This window comes from Lipomyces doorenjongii (genome assembly GCF_038497915.1).
Source record: "Lipomyces doorenjongii strain NRRL Y-27504 unplaced genomic scaffold V1508scaffold_96, whole genome shotgun sequence".
NCBI classification, from domain to species: Eukaryota; Fungi; Ascomycota; class Lipomycetes; order Lipomycetales; family Lipomycetaceae; genus Lipomyces; species Lipomyces doorenjongii.
Window position 1 is genome coordinate 1 of NW_027118163.1, and position 23,259 is coordinate 23,259.

Here is a 23,259-nt window from a genome sequence, read left to right on the forward strand (position 1 = left end):
CGGTTGGCCGAAAATGTCAACCATAGGTATGAATTCCATAGTTATTGGGGTTAGGGTTATGCACCATTGTCGGGACTAACGTATAATCACCAGGTGTAAAATGCATGATAAAGCCGCATTAAGGATGAGCCGAGAAGCCCGGAAACCCGCCTGGCCTTAGCCATTGTCATCTCCAACCCAAAGTAGTGTTTATTCGCGCCAAGACCCTCGGTCATCGCAACACACCTCTTCGATCTCGAATATCTATTATCAGTAAGATGGCGTCGATGGGTGGATCATTTGGACAAGGTAAGACTTGGTTTGATCGCAGTCGTTATTTTATTGAGGGACTTTACATAGAGCCAATGCAGAATCGCTAACTTGTCATCATATATAGTCCCCCCACCCCGGCGGTTGACCCTCACTTCTGAGGAAAGGACAAATTACGGTCAATTATTCAAATCGTTGGATACAGAATCTCTGGGAGTTGTCACCGGGGAGGCTGCCAGGACTTTGTTCGAACGATCCGGCTTGTCCCCCCTGGTTCTTGGAAGAGTATGTAGCTCATCATATGCAAACGGGCACGTCATTGATCCGGCATCAATTATTCTTCGGCTCGAGACCTTACTGATGGCCCATAGATCTGGCAAATTGCCGATGATCAGAATAATGGATTCTTGAACCAAACTGGATTCGCGATTGCGCTCCGGTTGATTGGTTATGTTCAGAGCGGACAGAGACTTGCCCCTGAGCTTGCTTCACAACGTAAGTTTCATCGAATTATGCTCTTACTTGTTTGTTTTTGGTCTATGAGCTGGTCGCTGATATGATTCTGCGATTTAGCTGGTCCACTGCCAAGATTCGAACAGGTGCCTGCGCCAGGGGTTCCACCTTTGAACCCGGTAGAACGTACTCGATTCGTACAGTTGTTTGAAAGCAGCACTTCTGATAGCTTATTGTCCGGTTAGTGATGCTAGCTGAATCAAATTGTCCCTCCTAACCTGACAATAAACTAGGTGAGCAGGCTCGCGAGATTTTCGTTCGCGCAAGGTTGCCGACCGAGACGCTGGGACAGATCTGGAATCTTGCAGATGTACACCATCGCGGTGCCTTGGATGTCACTGAGTTCGTTATTGCCATGCACTTGATCCAATGCACCCTGAACGGCACCTTGCCCGCTCTTCCACCTTCGGTTCCGCCCGCGCTACTAGCTGCTGCTTCGTCTGTCCCGGAAGCCGGTCGTCCATCGTCTCGCACTAGTACTAGACCTGGCATTGCTCCTCAAGTTCCGCCACCTCAGCACCAGCATCAACAGCCACCGGCTCCCCGCCAGCGTGGTCACCAATATTCTGGTGGCCGGCAGTCGCCTGCGCCAAGCCAAGTTCAACGACAGCTGACGGGTGCCTCCGCTGTCTCTCACCAGAGCTTTGGCGCTCCTGCACGTGCCGGATCGCTTCCTCCTACTGACGAGTGGCTCATCACTCCTGCCCAGAAAGAACATTATGATAGCATTTTCGCTACCATAGATCGGGATAACAGAGGATTCATTGGAGGTGCGTTTTATAACGGTGGGTCTGGTAATTTTTATTGTTATTAACGTTGGGGTAGGTGACCTTGCGGTTCCATTCTTTATGACTTCGAAACTCCCCGACGACGTCCTGGCTCAAATCTGGGACATATCTGACATCAGAAATACCGGCGAATTGTCCAAGGACGAGTTTGCTGTTGCCATGTATCTCGTCCAGCAAAAGCTCACGGGCAATGAGCTTCCTCAGACCTTGCCCCCGCTCTTGGTTCCGCCTTGGTTGCGTACAAGGAGTCCTGCAGCTGCTCCTAATCCGGTATTTTTACCAGGAAGCGCACCTGCATCTGTGTTCGACGCACCCTCACAGCAATCTCCTACGCTGCCGAACCAATCTGCTCAAGTAAGAGGCGAATCTGCTCTACTAGATTTGTTTGACCTTGACGATTCGGCCTTCGCCTCTCCTACATCTTCCACAGCTTCTGGCGCGCCAAGCGCACCGGGCGCACATGCAACTGCTCCAGTAACCCAAACTTCTGCGCCAGCCAAGGGACAGCCACAAGTACCGCCACCACCGTCATCTTCAACGCCATCGGCCACAACTTTCGGTGCAGTTTCGACCCCACTATCTCCGAGCGTAACAGGTAGAGCTCCGTTCATTCCATCTTCTGCCTTCGGACAATCTATCCAGCAGCAATTGACCTCGCAGTCGTCAGTTCCTCCAGCGCAGGTATCCGCACCAATTCCGTCCGCCCCAACACCTGCCAGCGCACCCCCACCACCAGTCCTTCCTTCTCCAGTTTTGTCAAAGTCGTCCGCAGCTACATCTCCAGTCGTTGCGCCACAACAGTTCTCGGGGCCGCCGCCTACAACTTTCCCACGAGCTGCGCAGCCAATTGCGGTGGGGGCGCCCCTGTCGAGCATGTCGTCGGTTTCCGCACCGTCAACTATTTCGGCGAGTGAAGACCTCCTACTGGGCGATGACGATATCAGGGAGAAGATGGCATCGGAGAAGACCCAGTTTGGGAAGCTTTCCACTGAGATCGGTTCACTAACGTCTCAAACACAAGCGCTCAAGGAGAAGCGCGCTAAAACCGAGGCGGAGCTGGCGAAGATGGTTGCTCTTCGTCAGGATATTGAAGGCAAACTGAAACAGCTTCATGGTGTCTACGAAAGCGAAGCTGCGAAGGTCCGGGCTGTCGAGCAACAACTAGCTACATCTACGAATGAAACTGCCAAGTTGCAACAGGAATACGCTGTTTTGGAGAGTTCGGTTCATTCAGTTCAGGTGCAATATCAGGAAGTCATGTCGAATCTCGAAACTGACCAAAACGAGAACGCTACGTTGAAGGAGAAGATAAGATTGGTACACGAACAAACTGCCCAAGTGCAGGAAGCGCTGGAGAAAGCTAAGCGGGATGTTCGTCAGCAAAAGGGTCTCATTGCCATAAACAAGAAGTCGTTGACAAGTGCGGAGAGTGAGTTAGAAAAATCCCAGAACGAGCTTGATGATGCACAAGCGCAACCTGAGATCGCCGGAACACCTTCCACGGCCAGCAACCCTGAAGATGTCGCTCGCATGAGTGACATGAATCCGTTCCATCGATTTTCGAGCCCATCCCAGTCGGAGTTGTCGCTTAACGCGTCTGATCGCGATACCATGCTCCCTGCTACAGTCGCAGCTTCGGTACCTCCCTCTGATGCACCATCCGTGCCGGCGTCACCACAGGCAGCCGTGCCGGCATCAATATTTGAGAATATGTTTGCCGATTTACAGCGCCCGCCCTCACAGGCATCACAACCCGCTATTGCTTCTCCCGTTGTCAGAGCTTCATCGGTGGAGGAATCCGAGACCTACTCTCTGCCACGAACAGGTTACGATGATGACTACGACGACCAGATTGCGTCGTCTCCGGCCACAACGACGACCGCTGCGACAACTCACCTGTTCAACGGCGTTACCGGTCTGAGCGGGCCAGTTGGGACTGCGGCCTTGGTTGGTGGTCTTCTTGCTGCCGAAGTCGAATCAGTTTCGTCGTCAGTGGTCAACAACGCTCCGGAATCTGTTCGCGAGGGATTCTCGAGACCAGAGTCTCCGACTCTGCATTCGCACACTTCATCCGTGTCCGCCGTCACCGCGTCTGAAGGTGGTGAGGTACCAAAGGTAGTTGATTCTGAGAACTTGGTTGCTCCGGCCAATGATGAGCCACCAGCTCCAGAGACTATTGCGACTGAAGGATTGCCAACAGGGTCTGAGCCACCGACTTTCGAACCATCTGCGCCGCCAGTGGAAGAAGAGGCGGACGAAAATGAATCGGATCCATTCGCGTTGAAGCCTAAGCAGAAACATTTTGCTGGCACGAAAGAGGACTTTGATGCTGTGTTTTCCGGGCTCGGATTCCTTCCAAAGAAGAATTCCATTGAAGAGACGCGAAGTGAGACATCTAGCGGTCGTCCTTTTGCCACGGAGTTTCCGCCTATTGAGGATTTGCAGATTGATGCTGAATCGTCGTCTGATGAGGAGCCCGAAAAGCCAGCTGAGCCGGCAAACACTGCCCCCTCGGAACCTGTCGTCCAAGCTGTTGCAAATGCACCAGAGTCGGACGCGGTGCTGGGTGTGCTCTCGGAGCCAGAGCCTGCGGCTTCGGCACCTCCAGCTGATATTTTCGCCTCCTTCGAGGACAGCTTCGCATCTGCACCTATCGCAGAGATCGCACCTTCCTCCCCTACCAAAGTCTCAACATCTCTATTCACACAGTCATCTCCTGTTGCTTCGTTTACCAACAAAGACATACAGGATTCATTCGACGCTGTGTTTGCGTCGTTCAGCGCTCCACCTTCAGCGCCATCGGTACCTGCGCCCGCACTGTCGTCGTCGCCGTCCGGACCGCCTTCGGCACCACCCATCACATCGTTCGACGAATCATTTCCTTCATTTCCTGCTGCATTTCCATCCTCTCACCTACCGCAAGCAGTTGCTTCCCCACCGATAACGTCGCACGGACCCCCTCTACCGCCCAAAATCCCGCTCTCAGGAACGGACTCCCAGGCACTTGGCGGGTTTGATGACTTTGATAAGGCATTCAGTGGCTTAGAAGATGCGAAGAAAGTCACGTTCTCGAATGGCAAGGCCAACACTGCGATCGATTCTTCTTTTGACACCGCATTCGAGGATTTTGGAACAAACTTTGGTTCACGGTGAAATGTTCGGGCGTTGTATGTTGTATGTGATAAGGAGAGCTGTAATGAATATCGATGTTCGAAAATTTCATTACTGTGATACTTATTGTTAGGATTATTATAACTTGTTTGTTAAGCTATTATTAGAGAACTAGTGCTAGGTCTTTGTTTGTATAACTTCAAATTTTTTTTATTTCATTATAGTTCATAATGCAAGTCAATCATTAATCATCTTGCAAATGCACAAAGTACGGGGTATACTGTATCTCAGAATCCACAGAGTATGCCGCGATTTGGTATAATAGGATGCCCAAAAATGCATCCGAAGCGTGCTTCAAACAGTTTTTATGATTTCAAAACAGAGTAACAGCTCCAGAATGCAACGGAAAGTTACGAAGTAGTGCCACCGACACCTGCCACGTACGCAAGATACCACGTCAAACTAGCTCCTCCATCCAAATAAGCTTTGCTAAAACTAGAATTGGTGAAGAACTTGTAGCTTGAAGTGGGATCATACAACGCGAGATTGGCGTACAGGATACCTTTCCAGCCGTCGGTCAGGGTCGGTGCTACGGAAGACAGTAGGGACGTCCATTCCTGTTGGACGAAGCCTGGGGAGCGGATGTAGGATGAGACGGGGGTTATGGGGATCATGTGGATTCCTTGGATGTATTGTATGTTCGTGCCGAAGTACGTAGTGTGGTCCACTTTGTTTTCGAAGAGCTACAGAGAAACGAGAGTAAGTAGAAAACCAGCAAATATATCAGCTATACTTCGTACGATGCCTGAGACTTTATTTTTGATGAAGTTCGGTGGCTGAATAGTATTCGTGTTGTTCATCAGCATATATGAATTCATAGCGCGTTTCATAATTGCAAGCATCATCGCACCGCGCGCTTCCATTGACGCGTCACCAACAACTTGACCCCATAACTTGATGGCATACGCGTGATTGTAGTCTTCGGACGACGATTCCTCGTCCTTACCATCCGCAGATTCGAAAAGACCTTTCGCCCATGAATGACCGTGGAACCAGCTGAATGAGCGAGAGAAAGGAAAAAAAACGTCAAGAGAGGAGGGATTAGCGACATCCCGCACTAGGGCATTCACGTAATCCTTATTGTTTGCGACCCACGTCCCGCCTAAATCGTTATCAATGTATCCGATCACAGCAGCGGCATGAATGTGATAGCCGTAGTGGAAGTGGTGGTCGTTGTAGTATGTATTGCCAAAGTCGTCCCCGGAATTTCCGGTCGATAGTGTAATGCTCGAGACAATACCTTTATAAGTGTCTGAAATAACTGTCAGCTCGAATTCTATATTAGCGTTACCAATACTTACTATCATATTTCAAGGGATATATCTGGGAATTACTAGCGAAGCGAGAGAAAGAAGCCTTCAATTTTGTGAGACACGTAGCTGTAATTATGCTATCCTTCAGGATAAAATGTGCAACGTAGCAAATCATCGCAAACTTATCCAGCGCCTTGCCAGCGAAATACATCGACGCCAAATTCGTCTGCGCGTCAAAGTCTTGTATGACTTCCATGATAGCCGCCTCTGAAATCGATCTGATCGCACGACTGGTGTAATTCGCGGATTTTCCTGGAATACTTGTCCATGGCGCGAACTTGATATCAGTCGGAATTGTCTCTATCATGATTAGCTGGCTTGTGGAGTAAGCAGACATAGTTCCCTTCGTTTGAGAATCCATCGTGAATCCAAGTGCGCGGCTAGACATGCTACTAAAAAATGACGTAACGTGGTGGGGGAGTGCGAAAAGGAGCAGCCTTCCGGCGTTATTCGATCCACTAGACACATAATAGATCGTGTAGGTGCCTTGACTTCCAGTGGCAATACCGAACACTGTTGCACTTGTCGCATACATCCCTGCATGATTATCCAATGCACCTTCATTAACAATCTTCGCAATCTGGACCAGAACATTATTAACTCGCGCAGAAGCTTTAATTGTGGAGGAACTCGATAGAGAAAGCGAGAACGTCTGGCCAGACGGCACAGTCGCATAAATAGCCCAGGATGTCCCATCGCGTAACTCTGCAACGTACTTCCGGACTCCAGAGCGAGGACTACTGCGCGCAGTCAACGACTTGAAACCAACAATCGACTTAAACTGCGGCTGCAGATTGTAGTAGTTTCCTGAGATGAAACCAGTACCCTGCACCAGAGGGATCGATAGATAACGCGAGGAGCCGTACTTAGAGGTGGACGGGGCCATTATGACGTTAATCGAGAACGCAGATGGTGACCTCAAGTTCATGGTCATGGACGCATCGAACTCCACTGCTGAAAATGAGATTGATCGAATTCCAATGGGATTTAAATAATATTCCACTGGATTTGCTTCAGGGTTGGGTCCATAAACCTATTTTAACGTTAAAACTGTTCTAATACATAGTATGTCGGGAGATAGCGCACTCTCTGACTCTTAGTGGTGTGACTAATGGCAAGGCCGTAATCGCCGCCCACTCCTTGATTCCACCACACCATGTACGGATATAGATTCGCCGGCTGATGCCGATCTCCAATTAACATGTTGGTATAAAAATTATTGGTCGGAATACTCGAATTTGAAATAACGCTGTCGGATATTCCAAGTGGGTGCAGCGGGTGTGAAACACGCGCGAATAAACTACTTGGGCGGGTGGTCGCAATAGGTACGAACAAATTGACAGTGGACGCTGCTGCGGATGGATCATCTGTCTTATTTAACAAATTTGAATAGATGAGTGGCGGGTTCATGATTTTTTCCGTAGTTGTTGCAGTTGGGGTCGAATTCGGCCCGGTAGCCGTAGACCCATTCTCGAGATCGATAGACAGCGTACATTGACTGCTTCCGGATACTCTCTCAAACCCCGCAGGAGAAGAAGCATATGCTGATAGAGTAGACGCCAAACATAATAGAATTGTCAGCGAAACCAACAAGGCCGACCAAAAAATGACAGTCTTAGTGTTAATGGACGACATGACTTTGATCAATTATATAACAATAACAAAACAGCCGGAAATAGTCAAATTGCAAGTAAGAATACAGCCCGAGTATAAAAATACAACTTAGTGGCCGGGGAAAGGGGCAATATGGAGTCTGCTGCCTCCAGAAGTTCCGTAATTCGCAGACCTCTGTACGGTCCAACTTGTAATGGGCTAATGCTGTGTTGTCTCAATATGGAATTTTGGGATGTTTCGAACCACCTCAATAAATCTGCAATTTTGCACGAAATTCGTAACCAGAGCGCCTAAGAATATATCCTTGCGAAGGTGAGTCAATCTTACGAAGCCATTCAAAGCTATTAAGGCTACAACCCCCGGCTTCCGAACTTGTGACTTGGCTCCAATTCCCATATTCGGATTTGACCCGTCTATCTCTCTTCTAGTCCTGTTATATCCATACCGCTATCGTTCACTGATGTGTACGTATGATTGTCGCCAATTTTTCAGTGGGTAAGAGCGGGAACTTGATATTGGCCTTACATGTGTAATTGGCCGATACGAGAATAATTGACGGTACACGATCCAATATGCGCCACGGAAAGGAGTCGCGGACATGAAGTATCAGTTACGTAAAATCATATACTGCTAAAATCTAACATAATATATTTTCTTATAAACAATAATTATACAATATCATCAAACAAAATATATTCGAAAACGAACACCGTAACCCCGATCCCGAAACAAAAAGTGCTAGAATCCAGCTTAAAAGCAAATCACATAATATACAATACTGCAATTCATTCAAAGCAAAGATTCGCCATCACCCAACTACTTTATCTGGATGTATATCTATATCATTGATATTTAAACACCGCGTTCATTGCTCTCGCGACTGCTGAATAGGCCTGGTAAATCGTACATTTTCCCGCCGTTGATCAGGCTTGAGAGTCTAGGTAGTGAAGGGCCAGGAGGTTGGCCCTGTGGTTGTTGCTGTTGTGGTTGATAGTACCCGCCCTGCGGAGACGCTTGCATGGGAACCGCCGTTTGTGGCGGGTACGACGAGAATGATGGTAATATGGGCTGCGGAGGAGGCGGTGGTTGCATGTGTGGGAGATGCTGTGGGTACCCGTGAGGAGGGACCAAATGGGGCTGTTGTGTTTGTGGAGGTGTAGGTATAGCGTATTGATACGGAGGCGTCGGTTGAGGCTCCATAGACGACGGGTACATTGGTTGCTGCTGCTGGGATTGACTGTACACAGGTTGTAGCAATGGCGGCACCGGCGAATGCGCCTGCATCATCGGAATCGAAGCGTGCTGCCTTGGACTTCCAGCGGTTCCTATCCACGACGGCCGCGAAGGAGGCTCCAACTTTGGCTGTATCGGTGTAGCGGCCGTGAGGGTCGGTGACAGCGTCGAGGCCTGCGGAGCGGGAGATGCAACCGGAGGTGGACTTGAGACATCGTTTAGTAGATTCGCAATGTTGGACATTTTTGGGGGAGCACGAGGAGGTATAAGCTGCTGCGTAGTTTGAGCGGGGGCCTGAGGTGGAGGCAGCTGCTGTGTCTGCGGTTGCGGCTCCGGAGCAGACGTTATTGCAGTAATTCCCATACTCGGAAGCGTAGGCGGCGCCACGGCTGCCATGGCAGGGGGAGCACTCAACATTCCACTTGTAGAACGGGGTTTGCCCGCGTCTACGAAGAATCCAAGACGCGGTCCACGATTCGCCTGCGACACCGGCTGCTGTGGAGGCTGAGAAATGGGTTGCTGAATAGGCTGCGGAACTGGCTGTGGCATCGACGTTGGCAGTTGTGCCTGTGTCTTTGGAGTCGGAGGTAAAGGCAGAGCAGCCGGGGGTGGTTGTGATTGTGATTGTGATTGCGGTTGCGGGTGTGGTTGCGAACCAGATGCCATCTGCGGCTGAGGTTGAGGTGGCGACTGGGAAGCAGTAGACGGCTGCTGTTGCTGTGGAGGAATATACACAGGCTCACGCTTCGGCGGATGGGTTAATGGCGACGGCTTCGCTGGCGTAGGCAAATTGTGGATCTGCACAGGCACATATCGCTGATATTCATCTACATGTGGAACTATCCTGTCATCTTCATCCGCGTCGCGAATACGTTGCTGAGCCTCATAACGCTTCCGAACCGGCACAGGCTGCGTAGGTGGCGGCGGTGTAGGTCGTCCGCTAGCAATGAGCATATTCGCCTCAGCGGTGACTCTATCCCAGCCAAACTTCTCCGCATTTCGCGCATAATAGTTTTTCACCTATATTTCGTTAGCAAGCATTCTATCCGCGCAGCTAGCTCCTGTCTTTGACTAACCATCGTAGTCGTCTTCGCCTTCAAATGCTTAGACACCTCTTCCCATTGTGTCCCGTACGACTGTAACAATTTTGGGAACAAATCCATCTCATGGACACTCCAATAACTCGAGATCATGTTATTCCGCTTAAGTATGCCTGATCCGGACATATTCTTTGACTGCTCGTCAATTGGCTGCTCTTGCTCCGACTGCTCAGTTTCAGATGGCTGGCTTGGGGTCGAAGAAGTCGTAGGTGCAACCGTAACTGTCGCAGCCGCTGAGGAAAGGAATCCTAACGCAGATGTATCTTCGGCTTGTTGTTGCTGTGGTGGTTTTGGTTCCAACGCAGGCAATATACGGACATGTTCGCGCCTTTGTACTCCCTCCTGCACGAGACGCTGCCCATCTTGCAATTGAAACTGCTGCTGGAGATCGGGAGAGTGCTGTGTCTGTACATACTGCTGTTCATGCAACTGCTGTGGGAGTTGCTGCGGCTGCGGTTGCGGAGTCTGGTTTGGAGACTGCTGCTGCGGAACCATACCGTCCATGCCACCAAAGAGACCGGCAAGAGCACTAATAGCATCGACCTCACGATCTTTCAGATCTTCAGGCACCCCAACAAGATTGTCCATCTGCTGTTGCACAATTGGTTGCGGTTGAGATTGATCTTGTTGATAATACTGCGTAACCTCCGGCTTGATGGCCATGTGAACTGGTTCTCTAGTGGACATCGATGTTGCAATCGGCTGTAGTTCCGGCTGCACCAGCGGTTGTTGGTACATCGGTGCTGACATTATCGGCAACATCTGCCGTTCATCAAGTGGAGGAATAATAGCTGCACCCGAACCGCGTCCTTTTCCGGTATTCTTCTTTCCACCACGAGCACGCTTCTTTGGTTGCGGTTGCTCATTAACAGGCTGTTCGCGCTTCTCGCCTCCGGGTCCACCAAACACCGGTGCAGCTGCGCGACGTGGACGACCAGTCGATCCAAGCTCCAGCAGCGCCGCAATTTCTTCATCTGGCATGCGTTCACGATGCGAATGTTGTCTGGGATGGATAGGCGGTTGCGGGGTTGGTTGATCGTCTGTCGTCTCGGCCGCCTGTTCCTTCTCAGCGTCCTCGCCGTCAACAGTCAGTCCATCCAATAATACGGCTTGACGAGACTTGGCAGACGCAGAGGCATTCGCGCCGGTCCGTGCTCTTCTTCGGCCCTTCCGTCCACCAGCGCCGCGGCGTCGGGTGGTAGTTGCCATGGTTTTGTAGTCCACAGTCTTCTTTGTCCGATAGTAATGTAGTACGCATTCCTCAAATGTTCGAATATTCCCCATATGATTTGCGATGAATCCAAATTGTTTAGGACGAAGCTTGTATCCCTCACAGAATAGTCTATGCTCGTCCTCCGTAAATATGTCGACCCCATCCGTGGACAAGCGTCTCAACGGTATATTCGGGTTCTTGACGATATTGTTTGAATCAGCGTACACGGTATTTCGCTCGTCTTCGTCAACAATCATATTCGGAATCCGCGCCGAAGTCAATTTAGCGCGATTCTTGGGGTCCCGAGAGTCCTCCCATTCCAATGACGCTAGCACTTCCATGAACTCCGCCTCGCTACGGACAGTATCCGCGTTATGATGGCCGCGACCAGGACGTCGGAAGACACCGGCTTCGTCGTCATCGTCATCAAAATTGCCATCTGTAGACGACGACGTGGCTAGTTCTCTAGCCCTTGACTTTGCTGAACTAGCGGCGATTTCGTCGTCAAGAGCACGACAGCTGATAAGCCATTTATCATACAACCCCTTATACTCAATCTGCAGCTGCCGACTTTTCTCGTATTCCTGTTTTCTCCGGGTCTGTAACTGCCGCATTATGACCTGTCTCATAACTTTAAATGACGACTCATTCAGAGAGTAGAAATCGTAGTCGGAAATCGCCTTTACAGGACTCTCGAGCTTGTATTTCATATCCGCGGCCTCTTGAGCATGTACCATTTCGTTATTAAGCTTGAGTATCCTTTGCGGGAGAGTCCGAGAGATAATAAAATCTGAATCATTGACGATCTCCATCAGTTCCCGTTCATCGTTGTCGTCATCCGGAGTACTCTCGCTATCTACGTCCATTTTCGACATTTTTGGTCGTAGATCTGACAGTGATTCGGGAACTGCTTCGGGCGAAGATGACGCAGCTGGAGTAACGACCTGTTCGAGAAGGAGTTCTTGCTCAACATTCTTTTCTTGCTCCAGCTCGATTAGTCGAGACTCCAATGTTGCTATCTGTGTATCGAGATCAGCCATCTTGGCGTTAACGTCAGATTCGTTGAGCCCCTCTTCCTCATCCTCCTCCTCGTCATCCTCGTCCTCCTCGGACTGCAAGGATGCAACCATCGATTGGCGTGGAATCGACGGAAGTGACAAGATAGACTTTGGTTCCGGAGGTTCTTTCTTTTTTTGCTCTGATTTCAGCTCTGGAGCTGCTGTCTTCGCCGTTTTCAGCATCGCATGTTCCGCAGGAAGTGCGCTGAGAGGACCTTCTGCAGGAGAAGTCTTATTAACCGGTTCTTCATTCTTATCAACGGCCACGGAGTTCGACGAGAAATAATCCTCATGTGAATTCTCAGTAACCGCGGTGACTGGTATTGCTGCTATTTGATTAGTTAGAGAACAATACTGGCCGATTCTAGCTTACCTAGAGACGATTTGGCAGCTATACTCTTCAGTTCGTCGCGCGCGGGTTCTTTGGGCTCTGAAGAGGCGGTAGGAGCGGACGCTACAGGTGGAGAAATCGGAATCGGCTTCCGTTCCGATGTCGGCGTTGAAGTACTAGAGTGGGAAGAACCAGTTTGGGAACTGTCTAGTCTCCGATCGAGTCTTTGCGGAATTGTAGGCTCAATCGGAGTACGGTTCTGTGGTCGTTGTGGAGGAAAACTAGCTGGCGATATTACGCGTGGTTGATGGTAAGGAGGGGGAGGATTGTGATGAAAATCTTGCGGACCTACGGGGGGCGACCTTCGCGATAGTGAAGCAAACCTGTCGCGCTCAATCGGAGGTTGTGGACCAGATGTCGGATGGTGATAAGATTGTGATCGATAGAGTGAAGACGGTTCAGGCATCGATATTTTTCTGTCTTTGAGCGGCGCATGAGGTGGCGCCCAGGAATCCCGATCCCGATCCCTCTCTCTGTCTCTTTCAGGAATGTATCTCCCCCTATCACGAATGTCTCTAGGGTCTCGTTCCCAATCTCGGGAACGATAGGACGGTAACGGTGGCCGACGATCGTAAAGACCCCGATCATAATCTCGATCTCGGTATTCTCGTTCTCGATCGCGCTCGCGCTCCCAATAATCCCGCTCTCGGTCGCGCTCGCGCTCTCGCTCCCGTTCGCGGTCGCGGTCCCATAATGGCCGGCCGAAATCTCTGTCACGCTCGCGATCACGTTCACGCTCGCGCTCGCGCTCCCGGTCTCTTTCCCGTTCGCGTTCCCAGCGGTAGTCACGCTCGCGATCGGCTCTGTAAATTCCTGGTTGTTTGGAGTATAAGGCGGAGCGAGGGCCGCTGGGGATGGGGCCGGATGATGACAAAGAGGAGGAGATCGCTAGCGGTGGGAGATGGTGTTGGGAGTGGTGCTGGGATACGTTTGATGATGGCCGTTGGAGCGGATGATATGGACCCGTAGGCGAGGGTGGCGATGGGGGCATTTTGCGGACGGGTTCCTATTTATTCATGAGGATGAATAATAGCAAGTACCAATAAATAAATAACTGCTTACATTAATAGATGACAGCCGACACGGACAAACACGCTTAGGACGGTCGAACAGACAGTAGCAGAAGCTTAAGTATAAAATATTAGCAAATTAGTGTCGGATGATATGATGGAAAAAGTAGACGAAGGTTAATGAAGGTGGGATGACTGGGATCTGACTTTGGTCCGGACTGGTTTTGGAGATTTCGACAATGGCGGCTCACGTTTGGCAAATTTGAGTTTGGCTGTGCAAATCTTCAGAAAAACAGCGGGCGGTCCAAAAACAAGCGCGCAGGTGGACCTTCAAACTCTATTTCACCATCTCTTCCTTCCCTGCATCAGGGCCCCTGGTATATCGAATTTCAATGTTCCTCCGCGTTGACATCAATATACTTTATAATTATAATATTACTCATGTATAATATATAGCACGTCTTCTCAATTTGTAACAGCATTTACTATCAAGAATCACTCAATGTTGACAGAGATACATACAGTACAATGGAATCGCCGCAGTGCCGAATACGGTTTGCCCCGGCCACCGGCAAAATAAATTGCCATAGTTTGCGTGTCAACTTTGCCGTTGGGTTAGGGCTCATTGAGCCTTGCTAAGAACCAGCCAATCAGCGTTTAGTCTGCCAATAGAAAATCGCCTGTGATTATTGCTAAAAGTAGACAGCTTTGTTCGCACCCAACTAATTTTGTGCGACTCCAGAGGATCACATCTCTGTCTCACAACTCCAACGTATCAAACGTGACATCAATATGTGATCCAAACTGCATCGAAATCGTTTCGTGGAGTTCCACAAGACCAGCGCATCTCATTCGAGCGGTTCTTATCCACTACTCTTCTTCGAGTAGTAAATACTCATTTCTACGTAGTATAGTCTGTTGTTTGCTTTACTGCAATATATTCGCAACCACAAGGAAGCCATCAGTCGGCTTCCCCGCACACGCTGATTGCTATGTATCCGAGCATCTAACTCCGATCGTCTGCCATGGATCATATTCACGTCCACAACAACCACAACCGGCACGCCTACTTCGCTACACCTCTGCATCTGCATCTCCTCTGCGGCGCCATCTCCTTCTTATTCACTTTTCTCCTGTCCCGTGTCGTCGGCCTCGTCTTGCACTTTGTCCTCCAACAGACTTCTCTCCAGTCTACCCCAGTTGCAATGTCATCTCCGCAACCCTCACCGCCTCACATGACACTAATCGATAAATTCGTGCTCGTATTTCAAGAAGAGTTCGCGTCTTCCTCATCCTCGCCTTCCGATGCATATCTCTTCCGCTTCTGCGGCGTGCTCCTGTACACCCTCTACGCCCTTGTCATCGCTTTCGCGCTCTCCTTCTCCGCTTTATTTCACTCGTTTTCTTTTATATTCTTCGTATGGCGGAAGTGGATAGGTCTAGGTAAAGGTTTATACGGCGTTTGGAAAAACGAGGGTGGCGGCATCCAAGGAGTTTGGTAGCCGCATGTGAGGATCCGCTTTGTTGCATTGCTTAAGAATTACATTTTTCATTCCTTTGTTTACTTATTTATTTACTGCTTTGGGTTGGACCGGTGTTCTTGCTTTTATTAATACGTCGGTTTTGTCATATGCGTTTGCGGTGTTCTTATGAAAGAAATGTGTGTTATCAATTTACTTCCTCGATGGCTATCCTTCAGTAGGAGATCTCGCAATGTACTATACATAGTACACTGTTATTTGTCTCTCACAGAAGTAGGCCAATCGAAGACCTCCATTTATAGGTGCTATAGCATTGTGCACATGTGTTAGTATACATCTCCATCATCGTCATCTGCCATGTCAATAATCTCATGTCCCACCCGCGCCTCATCGCCATTGCCGTTCCACGCGGCTTGATTATTCCGTCTAAACTCCTCTTCCTCCTCTTCCTCCTCGTCCATCTCCGTGTCCACGTTCTTGGAGGACGCGACTGTGGTAGGTGCGGGCGCGGGTGGATTGTACCAGCTGTACTTCACATTTCCGACTTCAGCGATTTCAGGGCCAGCAAAGTAAAATTTCTCGGCTGTCGCGCGATCTTTGAATGTTACGACCTTCGCGTCTTCTTCTGTTGGATGTGGCTCTATATTTTCATACTCTCCAACACCCTGCCGCAGTTAGTATCTCACAACAAAACATGATATCGGATGGTCCTACCAGTAGATATCCAGCAAAACCTTCCATGGCAGAATCTCTAAGTCCAAGCACAGCAACTTTTTTCGTCCGAAGATCCAGATTCGATCGAGCAGTGTTCATAACAGGCAAGCCGCCCTTACCCCTCGGCGAATACGAGCCACGATACGAACCCCGCCCGCGACTTCTAAATGACCGTCCGCCTCTAGGCGAATAATACTGTGACGCAGGAGATTCTGGCTCAGGTACACTGACTCCCAACTTTGCGGCCTCGGCTTTCAACTGCTCCAACTTCGACTTCAATGCCTGAGTAGTCGAATTAGGCACAGACACAGAGTCAACTTCCATGCCACTCTCTGAGCTCGCAATGGACTGTCCCCGACTTGCACGCTCGCTCTCTTCCTTCTGTCGAATTTTTGCCAATAGTAATTCCCTCTCTTGCTCCTGTTTCTTACGCAACTCCTCACTTTGTCGTTTAATCTCTGCCATCCTTTCTTCGTGTTCACGTTTCTTAGCCATTCGCTCTTCGTATTCTCGCTGCCTTTCTGCCTGGCGCTGTGTAATCTCAGCGACATCAATCTCATTCGCCGGCGAAGCAGAACGCTTCTTTGATAGTAAGTGAACATTCCCTTGCGTCCGAGTAGCCGCCTCTACATCCGTTCTCTTCCAAAACACCTTCACGAACCGGTTCTGAAACACCGGTACTGGAGACTTCCACGCCTTAACAGCATCATCGTGCGTGAAATACGAAACAACAGCAGAATGATGCTCCACGTCCAGTGAAACGTCTTGGACAGGTGCGAACGCCTCAAACACTGATCTAATTTGCTCCAAACTGAAGTTCTCCTCTGGGATCTTCTCGACAACCAAGGCTATATTATCAGGGTCTGTGCTCGGTCCGTTAACAAACTGCATGTTCTCAGGCCGACGTCGTCCGCCTCGCTGAGTCCTCTGATTCATGCCACGCTCGGCGAGCGGTTGTGTACCAGACACAATAATCCGTTCTTGCCCGTGCTCGTAGGGACACATGTCACCTTTCATACAATACCCCTTCTCGTCGTAACTTCGGCATCGCCCCTTCTTCTTCTGCACGACGCCTTGCGCCCTCGCAGCATTTTGTTGCCATGATTGATAGCCACGTGCTTGCTGTTGTCCAAACTGCCCGGGCGCACGAGAGATCTGCTGAAATGCACCCGCCTGGGGAGTGATACTGCTAAAGCCTGGCGCTGAGCTGACGCCTCCCTCTTGCGTGGGATCGAAGCCCTGCTGTCGTGGCTTGCCTAGATATGCGGTAGAAAATGGCAAAGGTTGTTCATTTGGTTGCGATTGTTGGACACCTTGATCTTGCTGGATTTGAGGGACTTGAGCCGGTGCTGGAGTGGGTATCCTCGAAGTCGGCATGTACGCTTTACTCTACCACGCAGTTAGAACAATTCCAATTTGACTGCCATCATATGTTCATCGTAATATCAATCTCACAGTTAAAGCAGCAAACACGTCGTCCACAAACACTGGCGTATGCTCATGCAAAAAATCCTCCAACTGCTCAAGACACATCCTCTTGACTTCCTGTGCCGGCTGATCGTGTCGAAGCAGAGCGAGGACATAGTCTGACAATATCTCCGAGTCCGCGTCGGATATGTTTTCGAGCCGGTGAATCAGCCATGATTTTAGCTCTGCGACATTGGTTTCTTCAAACATTGCGCGAACGAGTTGATTGTGGGTGAAGAAATTGATCTGCTACTGAGTACAACAAGGAATTGATTATCGTGACCTAGACGTACTCAGCTGCGATGTGCCAAACTGAAACATGGGACTTTCTGATAATTTCGTCTTAATCTTTATTAGCAGCAAAGTTTTAGGTTGCCTTGAGAGAGATTTTTTTGCTGGGTAAGAACCCTATTCCCGAGTGGTCCCCCAAGATGGCCGAAAACAGCAATAGTGAGCCTACACTTTTAATCAGTTATATCGTGAATTACATGTGCCTTTTCTAGCGTCGCTACTAAGCTATGCTGCGGTACCAGCACTGTGAACTCATCTTCAGGGAGAAATATTGCTAGAAGCAAACTCGCAGGTTCACATACCCGGATATTTTGATTGCTGGACAGCTATTACGATAATAGCGCCAAATTAGGATATAATGTGAGTTTGATGCGCTTCTTTAGAATGAAATGAGGCCACCTGTGGAGCTATCGACAGACAAAAATAATCTTCTAAGTGATATTTCTCGTATGAAAAAATACCTATTAAACTTTCTATTCCTGATACAAGCTAACAATTTTAGACGCCAATGCACTCTCTATGACCCAACCCAGAATAATATCACATAATGTGGTACAAGCTATGATCCACAATATTTACGCCGTAATATATCTACTTCTCCTGATCGTCATCTTCCACTGCAAACGTGCCAGCAACAATTAGTGGGAACACAATCGTAGCATCTGCGTAGACCTTGACGCTCTTGGCCACAGCCTTGATCTTGCCCCATGACACAGCCTCATCCGGTCGCGCCCCAGCATCACTACCGTCAAATTCCTGGCCAGTGTTGACAAACACTGCGAAATCCGCACCATTCCGCATCAAACACGCATTGGCGATGTGGTGCTTGACCAGACCACCGCCAAGAACAATCATACCAGCTTTAGGTGCCGCCATGGACATACTATTGATCAGTCTGATATCCGACACGATATCGATTTTCAATTGTTGTGGAGACGTGCGGAATGTGTGGAAGAATAGCATATCGCCGATACTGCCATCTGTCAATGCAGGGCAAAACACTGGGATATCATTCTTGTACGCCCAATACAGTACTGACTCTTCGTTATTGATTTCTTTTCCTAGCCGCGCGATGACTTTTGATGGTGACCAGACTAGTTCGGGGTCCGCCTCCTGCTCTTCCAGCATTTTGTCGAAAATCGGAATGATCCACTCTTCGAATAGACAGTAGTTATCGTTAGGAACAAGCAAATTGCCGATCCGATTCATTCCCTGCTCGCGCAGCTCTGAACCGGGCAAAGTGAAGTCGCCCAGATATGTGGGTGCGAGACACTTGATCAAGTCCTCTTCGACACCGCCCGCAGTAGTAACAATCGCGGAAACGTGCTTATTCTGCGTCAAATACCGCAACGTACTTCTCAGCCCAGAGGAAATCAAATTGGACGTATACCCCAAAAATATTGTACACCTTTCATTCCCAGTGCCATCCTCAGCGGGTAATCCTTCCTCTTCTGCTTCTTCCTGTTCCTGCTTCGTCTTGCCCCGCCATTTTCGCATTTCGTTGATAATATCACATGCAATCCCGACTGACGTCGCTTGAAATCCCATTGTCCTCATGCTTTTCACGAGAGTGGACACGCGCACGTTCTTGTTCTCGGAGAGGTTGAAGTCGATACCGGAAACCTGTGTCGCGTCTTGCGGAACAGGATCAGATGGTTTCAGCACCGCTGTTGAGGCGAGCGGTGGTAATATACTTGCCTCTTTGCTCATTGCTGACTTCCTGTATTTCGAATTGTAAATGGCACGAGTGTTCCTGTTTAATACTGGCAGATTTAAAAATGCGAAATGCTGTTAAGTGAGCCAAAAAAAAAAAAGTTTGAACAGGGTCTGTTGGGAGTTTCTCCATTCCATGCGAACGCCGCCGAGACGTGCAGGCTGAAAGTCGCCCGTAACTTCTAGAGAGAAAAATGAATAATACATAAATCATGACATATCGTAATCTACAACAATTTAAGTAAATCCATGGAAGAGGAGACCCGTTATTAAACAACACCGACATTTACGATATCCGAGAATGCCATTAACGTTTTGTTATATGTCATTTAACTTGCGAAATACACCTTAACATTTATAAAATCCTGCATTGTCGAATCATGACATGGCAAGAATACGTTTATGACCGACAAATTTTCATATTACATTTGAGTTTAAGTTTAACTATCCGATACAACGCCAATGTATTCACCAGCCAGGATGATATGAAGAACCCAATTAGTGCAAAAATTCATTAAAATCCAACTGGCCCTGGCTGTACGATGACAGATTCTTCTGAATCCATTCCTCGACCTGATCAAGGGACTGCCCTTGCAAGTCTAATTCTTGGCTCAGTTTGTCTATAGATCGTGAGTTATCTGCAAGTCTATTCATCGACTGTTCGGGTTCGGTGGTGGCGAAACTGTTTATGAGTTGCCGTGAATTAGTATCCAAGATATTCGGAGACGAGATACTGGTCGGAGATGTCGCTGATGGTGTCGATGCAAGAAGATCAGGGAAGAATGACCTTGGAGTGGTCACATTTGGCGAGGCACCAGGGTCAATCGGCAGAGTATCAAGGAAGTCGGACTGATCAAACATAGCTGGATTGGCCTGTACAGGGTTAATGGTTGTTCCAGAGCTAGAAAGTGAACCCGGAGTATTGCTGCTGACAATTGGCATAGAAAGAGTGGGGAGGGGAGAGATGTCAGCCGAAGTTGCAGATTGGATCTCATTATTAGATGTAGACTGGTCGGGCAGCTCGAGAATAGGCGAACGATCATCTGCATCGCGGAGCATAAGCCTTGCCCGCTTGCTCGGATGAGGACTCTCAACTCCAGTAATGCCATCAGCGGAGCCAAGAATTTTCGAAGGGTTACCGTAGACAGATGCAAGGAATCGCAATATCTTCTCGAGCGTATCAGAAAAATTCTTATGTCTTTCGCGTGTCTGATACGATTCGCTCCATAACAATTCGTTATCCTGCTTAAGGTGCTTAAGCTGCTCGGCGATAATCTGCTGAGATTGACGGATCAGTTCGACTTCTTCGAGGATCTGGTGAAGATCAAAGTCCTCGTCGTCATCTGATCCTTTCGATCCTCTGTTACGGACAATGTTGTCGAGAAGATCCTCGCGACCACGGATGAAATTGGGTGATTTGAACTGCCAGGTCTCTTCACCGGACTGCATTGCACCAGCAGTGACGTCCTGAACCTTGTGCCATCCGTACATATTGAGCTGACGAACAAAGGACGAAAAGTTAGAGTGCTTGAAGTACTTTGGCAAAACCGTCTTTTCAAACTGCTCGCGGCCGACAACCTGGAAACTGAGCCCATCGGGCATCCAATTGATGTGAGCGGAGTTCTTAGGATCGTTGACCATATTCCAGAGCTTTAGGACGAATGCAGGCTTTGTCTTCGGAGCCGAGGTGATAGCCTTGCGAGCTTTAGACGGCAACTTTCTCGTCGCGGTCGAGGTGGTGCTTGTGACCGGAGCGGTAATTGACCCAGGCACCGTGGCGCCTGAAGTCAACGCCGGGCGCTGCTTCAGCGCTCCAGCCGCTGTGGAAGCCGGAGCTTTCAACAGCGCCGCATTGAGAGCTTCAGAGCCGGCCGTGTTGTAAATTGCGTGATCTGAGCACGCAAAGATAGAGCTAGTGGATATTCAATTCGCTTAAAAGCGAAATCGAAGGAAATGGAAGGCGAAAGACTCCACCGTCAACGTCGCAATGAGATGACAGACGGAGAATGCTTCGAGAATGATGGAAGGTACTCGGACGATGCAGAAGGCGAGAAGCTCGAGATGAGGTCGATTGCGTGGCGTTAAGCGCAACACTGAAGCAAGGATGGCGAAGGGCATAACTAAAAAGGTTCTATGCAGTTCCACCGCGTATGTCGCGCTCAGGCCCAGTTGCGCCGCTTTCAGGGCGACAACAATTTTCCAGGTTACCTAACCCTGGAATTAAAATAACTATCCGGAAGATTTTAGCAGCCCAATTGCGAAAGAACAGTATGCTCGCATATGCGTGAGATCAATAATGTGTGATTTTTCAGACGAGGCTAGCCCTCTAGCCCTCTTGTACGTACTAATAATGTATTGTATGCGCCGTAGTGTGATGGACTCGAGAAGAACAACCACAAGAGTTTGCACGTGATAATATTCAAACGGCATCGGAGCTCTGAGTTTGTTGCGCGGGCGATTGTAAGATAGTCATCGAACGTCATCAGGAGCAGCTCGATTTATACATCCACAATCGCGTAGACGTTCTCTGTCCCCTTACATCTGCCACGATCCCGTGATATTCTAGGAGTCTGCTATATATTGCCGGGGTACACTCAGAAGATATTCTGGGTGCTAAGCATCCGAAGTGGCGTCACAATGCCTACATTGCAAGAGGAGCAATTGGCTCGTATCGTGAGTATTACCATTCAATCTACTTTCCCGGAGATAGACCAGCTGAACCTGCACTTAGGAAGAGAACAGAGCCAAAGCACGTGAGAGACTTGCTGCGCGTGCAGAAGCAAAAGCAAAGGAAGCGGCAAATAAGGATGCGGAAGCCGTAAAAGCCGGATCGTCTGGTCTGGAGCAAAACGTACGCGATGCATCGAAAAAGAGGCCATATGATTCTATCAAGCCTGCAAAGAAGTTTACTAACTATATTGAATATGGTGAGTCCTTGCGCGCACTCACAACGTTTATGCTCCGTCATTACTAACGGAAACTGTAAGACTTTTCCAAGATCAAGGATTCAAAAGGTGGTTTTATGCCTGACGACGATACGAGCGGGCTTCCAAATGGAATGACACTGGAAGAGTGGAAGCAGAAACAACAAAGGATTGTGATTGAGCCACGTATGTTTTATTTGTTCTATATGTGATGAATCCTGATCTCTAAAGTACGTAAACTAACTTCCACAAGAGCGCGCAATTAACCCTGAAGACAATCCCAAGTGCTTCGAATGCAAAAGTTTTGATATAGATTTCGAATTCTTCAAAGTGTTTAGATGTACTGTATGCCGAGCATGCAAAGCGAAGTTTCCAGAAAAATATTCACTACTAACGAAAACTGAATGTCGTGAGGATTACCTGTTAACAGATCGTGAGCGCCTTTTGTGAATTCGGACAGTACCATAGCATTTACTGATCATTAACAGCTGAATTACGTGACAAGGAACTAATGCCGCATCTTGAGCGACCGAATCCTCACAAGACGACTTACAATAATATGATGCTTTATTTGCGGTACCAGGTCGAAGAATTTGCATTCAAAAAATGGGGTGGCGAAGAGGGTTTAGATAACGAATTTGAGCGGCGAGTTTCGCTGCGGAAAGAGAAGAAGGACAGGAAATTTGCCGACAAGCTGAAGCAGATGAGGAAACGGACCAGAACTGAAACTTGGAATAAGAGATTGGATAGGGTGGAGCATCGACATAACTGGGGTCCTGAGGCGCGGTTGGCAGATAAGGGCATAGCTATCAGGAAGTGCACTGAGTGTGGCATGGAGACTGAGGAGATTATTTTTTAATTACCGCGATTCTATGAACACACGGATTTCCCGTTTTATTACTGTCTCCGATAAGGAGGAGGAGATACCGGACCTGCATAGGTTGGTGTCCCCGATTTATCCTAGATATGCGCCAGGAAAAGGCTGCTTGACGTCTTAGTCCTGCTCAAGATATGTC

At 48.9% G+C, this 23,259-nt stretch overlaps 8 protein-coding genes across 8 annotated transcripts; 3 read left to right on the forward strand and 5 right to left on the reverse strand.

Moving 5' to 3' along the window:
• Window positions 1-148: 148 nt before the first annotated feature.
• On the forward strand, window positions 149-4,959 carry V1508DRAFT_426345 (uncharacterized protein). Its single transcript, XM_066941551.1, has 6 exons — window positions 149-288; window positions 377-534; window positions 621-744; window positions 823-942; window positions 996-1,532; window positions 1,588-4,959. The coding sequence occupies exons 1-6, from the start codon at window positions 258-260 to the stop codon at window positions 4,701-4,703; spliced, it is 4,086 nt and encodes a 1,361-aa protein (XP_066792880.1). The 5' UTR covers window positions 149-257; the 3' UTR covers window positions 4,704-4,959.
• A 112-nt stretch (window positions 4,960-5,071) lies between these two features.
• On the reverse strand, window positions 5,072-7,843 carry V1508DRAFT_392619 (endo-1,3(4)-beta-glucanase; the record flags this gene model as incomplete). Its single annotated transcript, XM_066937962.1, has 4 exons — window positions 7,121-7,843; window positions 6,023-7,067; window positions 5,462-5,973; window positions 5,072-5,404 (listed from the first exon to the last, which is right to left on the reverse strand). The coding sequence occupies exons 1-4, from the start codon at window positions 7,667-7,669 to the stop codon at window positions 5,072-5,074; spliced, it is 2,439 nt and encodes an 812-aa protein (XP_066792881.1). The 5' UTR covers window positions 7,670-7,843.
• A 429-nt stretch (window positions 7,844-8,272) lies between these two features.
• V1508DRAFT_297405 (uncharacterized protein) lies at window positions 8,273-13,138 on the reverse strand. Its single transcript, XM_066936587.1, has 3 exons — window positions 12,626-13,138; window positions 9,958-12,578; window positions 8,273-9,901 (listed from the first exon to the last, which is right to left on the reverse strand). The coding sequence occupies exons 1-3, from the start codon at window positions 13,047-13,049 to the stop codon at window positions 8,501-8,503; spliced, it is 4,446 nt and encodes a 1,481-aa protein (XP_066792882.1). The 5' UTR covers window positions 13,050-13,138; the 3' UTR covers window positions 8,273-8,500.
• A 1,230-nt stretch (window positions 13,139-14,368) lies between these two features.
• Window positions 14,369-15,476, forward strand: V1508DRAFT_426351 (uncharacterized protein). The gene has a single exon (XM_066941552.1). The coding sequence runs from the start codon at window positions 14,679-14,681 to the stop codon at window positions 15,153-15,155; it is 477 nt and encodes a 158-aa protein (XP_066792883.1). The 5' UTR covers window positions 14,369-14,678; the 3' UTR covers window positions 15,156-15,476.
• V1508DRAFT_426352 (uncharacterized protein) lies at window positions 15,304-17,668 on the reverse strand. Its single transcript, XM_066941553.1, has 3 exons — window positions 17,304-17,668; window positions 15,849-17,237; window positions 15,304-15,799 (listed from the first exon to the last, which is right to left on the reverse strand). Exons 1-3 carry the CDS (start codon window positions 17,523-17,525, stop codon window positions 15,461-15,463), a joined length of 1,950 nt encoding a protein of 649 aa, XP_066792884.1. The 5' UTR covers window positions 17,526-17,668; the 3' UTR covers window positions 15,304-15,460.
• Window positions 17,669-17,856: 188 nt separating this feature from the next.
• Window positions 17,857-19,468, reverse strand: V1508DRAFT_426355 (Deoxyhypusine synthase). Its single transcript, XM_066941554.1, has one exon. It carries the CDS (start codon window positions 19,314-19,316, stop codon window positions 18,198-18,200), a length of 1,119 nt encoding a protein of 372 aa, XP_066792885.1. The 5' UTR covers window positions 19,317-19,468; the 3' UTR covers window positions 17,857-18,197.
• Window positions 19,469-19,530: 62 nt separating this feature from the next.
• On the reverse strand, window positions 19,531-21,384 carry V1508DRAFT_426356 (uncharacterized protein). Its single transcript, XM_066941555.1, has one exon. It carries the CDS (start codon window positions 20,958-20,960, stop codon window positions 19,818-19,820), a length of 1,143 nt encoding a protein of 380 aa, XP_066792886.1. The 5' UTR covers window positions 20,961-21,384; the 3' UTR covers window positions 19,531-19,817.
• Window positions 21,385-21,853: 469 nt separating this feature from the next.
• On the forward strand, window positions 21,854-23,255 carry V1508DRAFT_298030 (XPA protein C-terminus-domain-containing protein). Its single transcript, XM_066936589.1, has 5 exons — window positions 21,854-21,992; window positions 22,051-22,246; window positions 22,307-22,429; window positions 22,497-22,676; window positions 22,732-23,255. Exons 1-5 carry the CDS (start codon window positions 21,957-21,959, stop codon window positions 23,100-23,102), a joined length of 906 nt encoding a protein of 301 aa, XP_066792887.1. The 5' UTR covers window positions 21,854-21,956; the 3' UTR covers window positions 23,103-23,255.
• The last annotated feature ends 4 nt before the right edge of the window (window positions 23,256-23,259 follow it).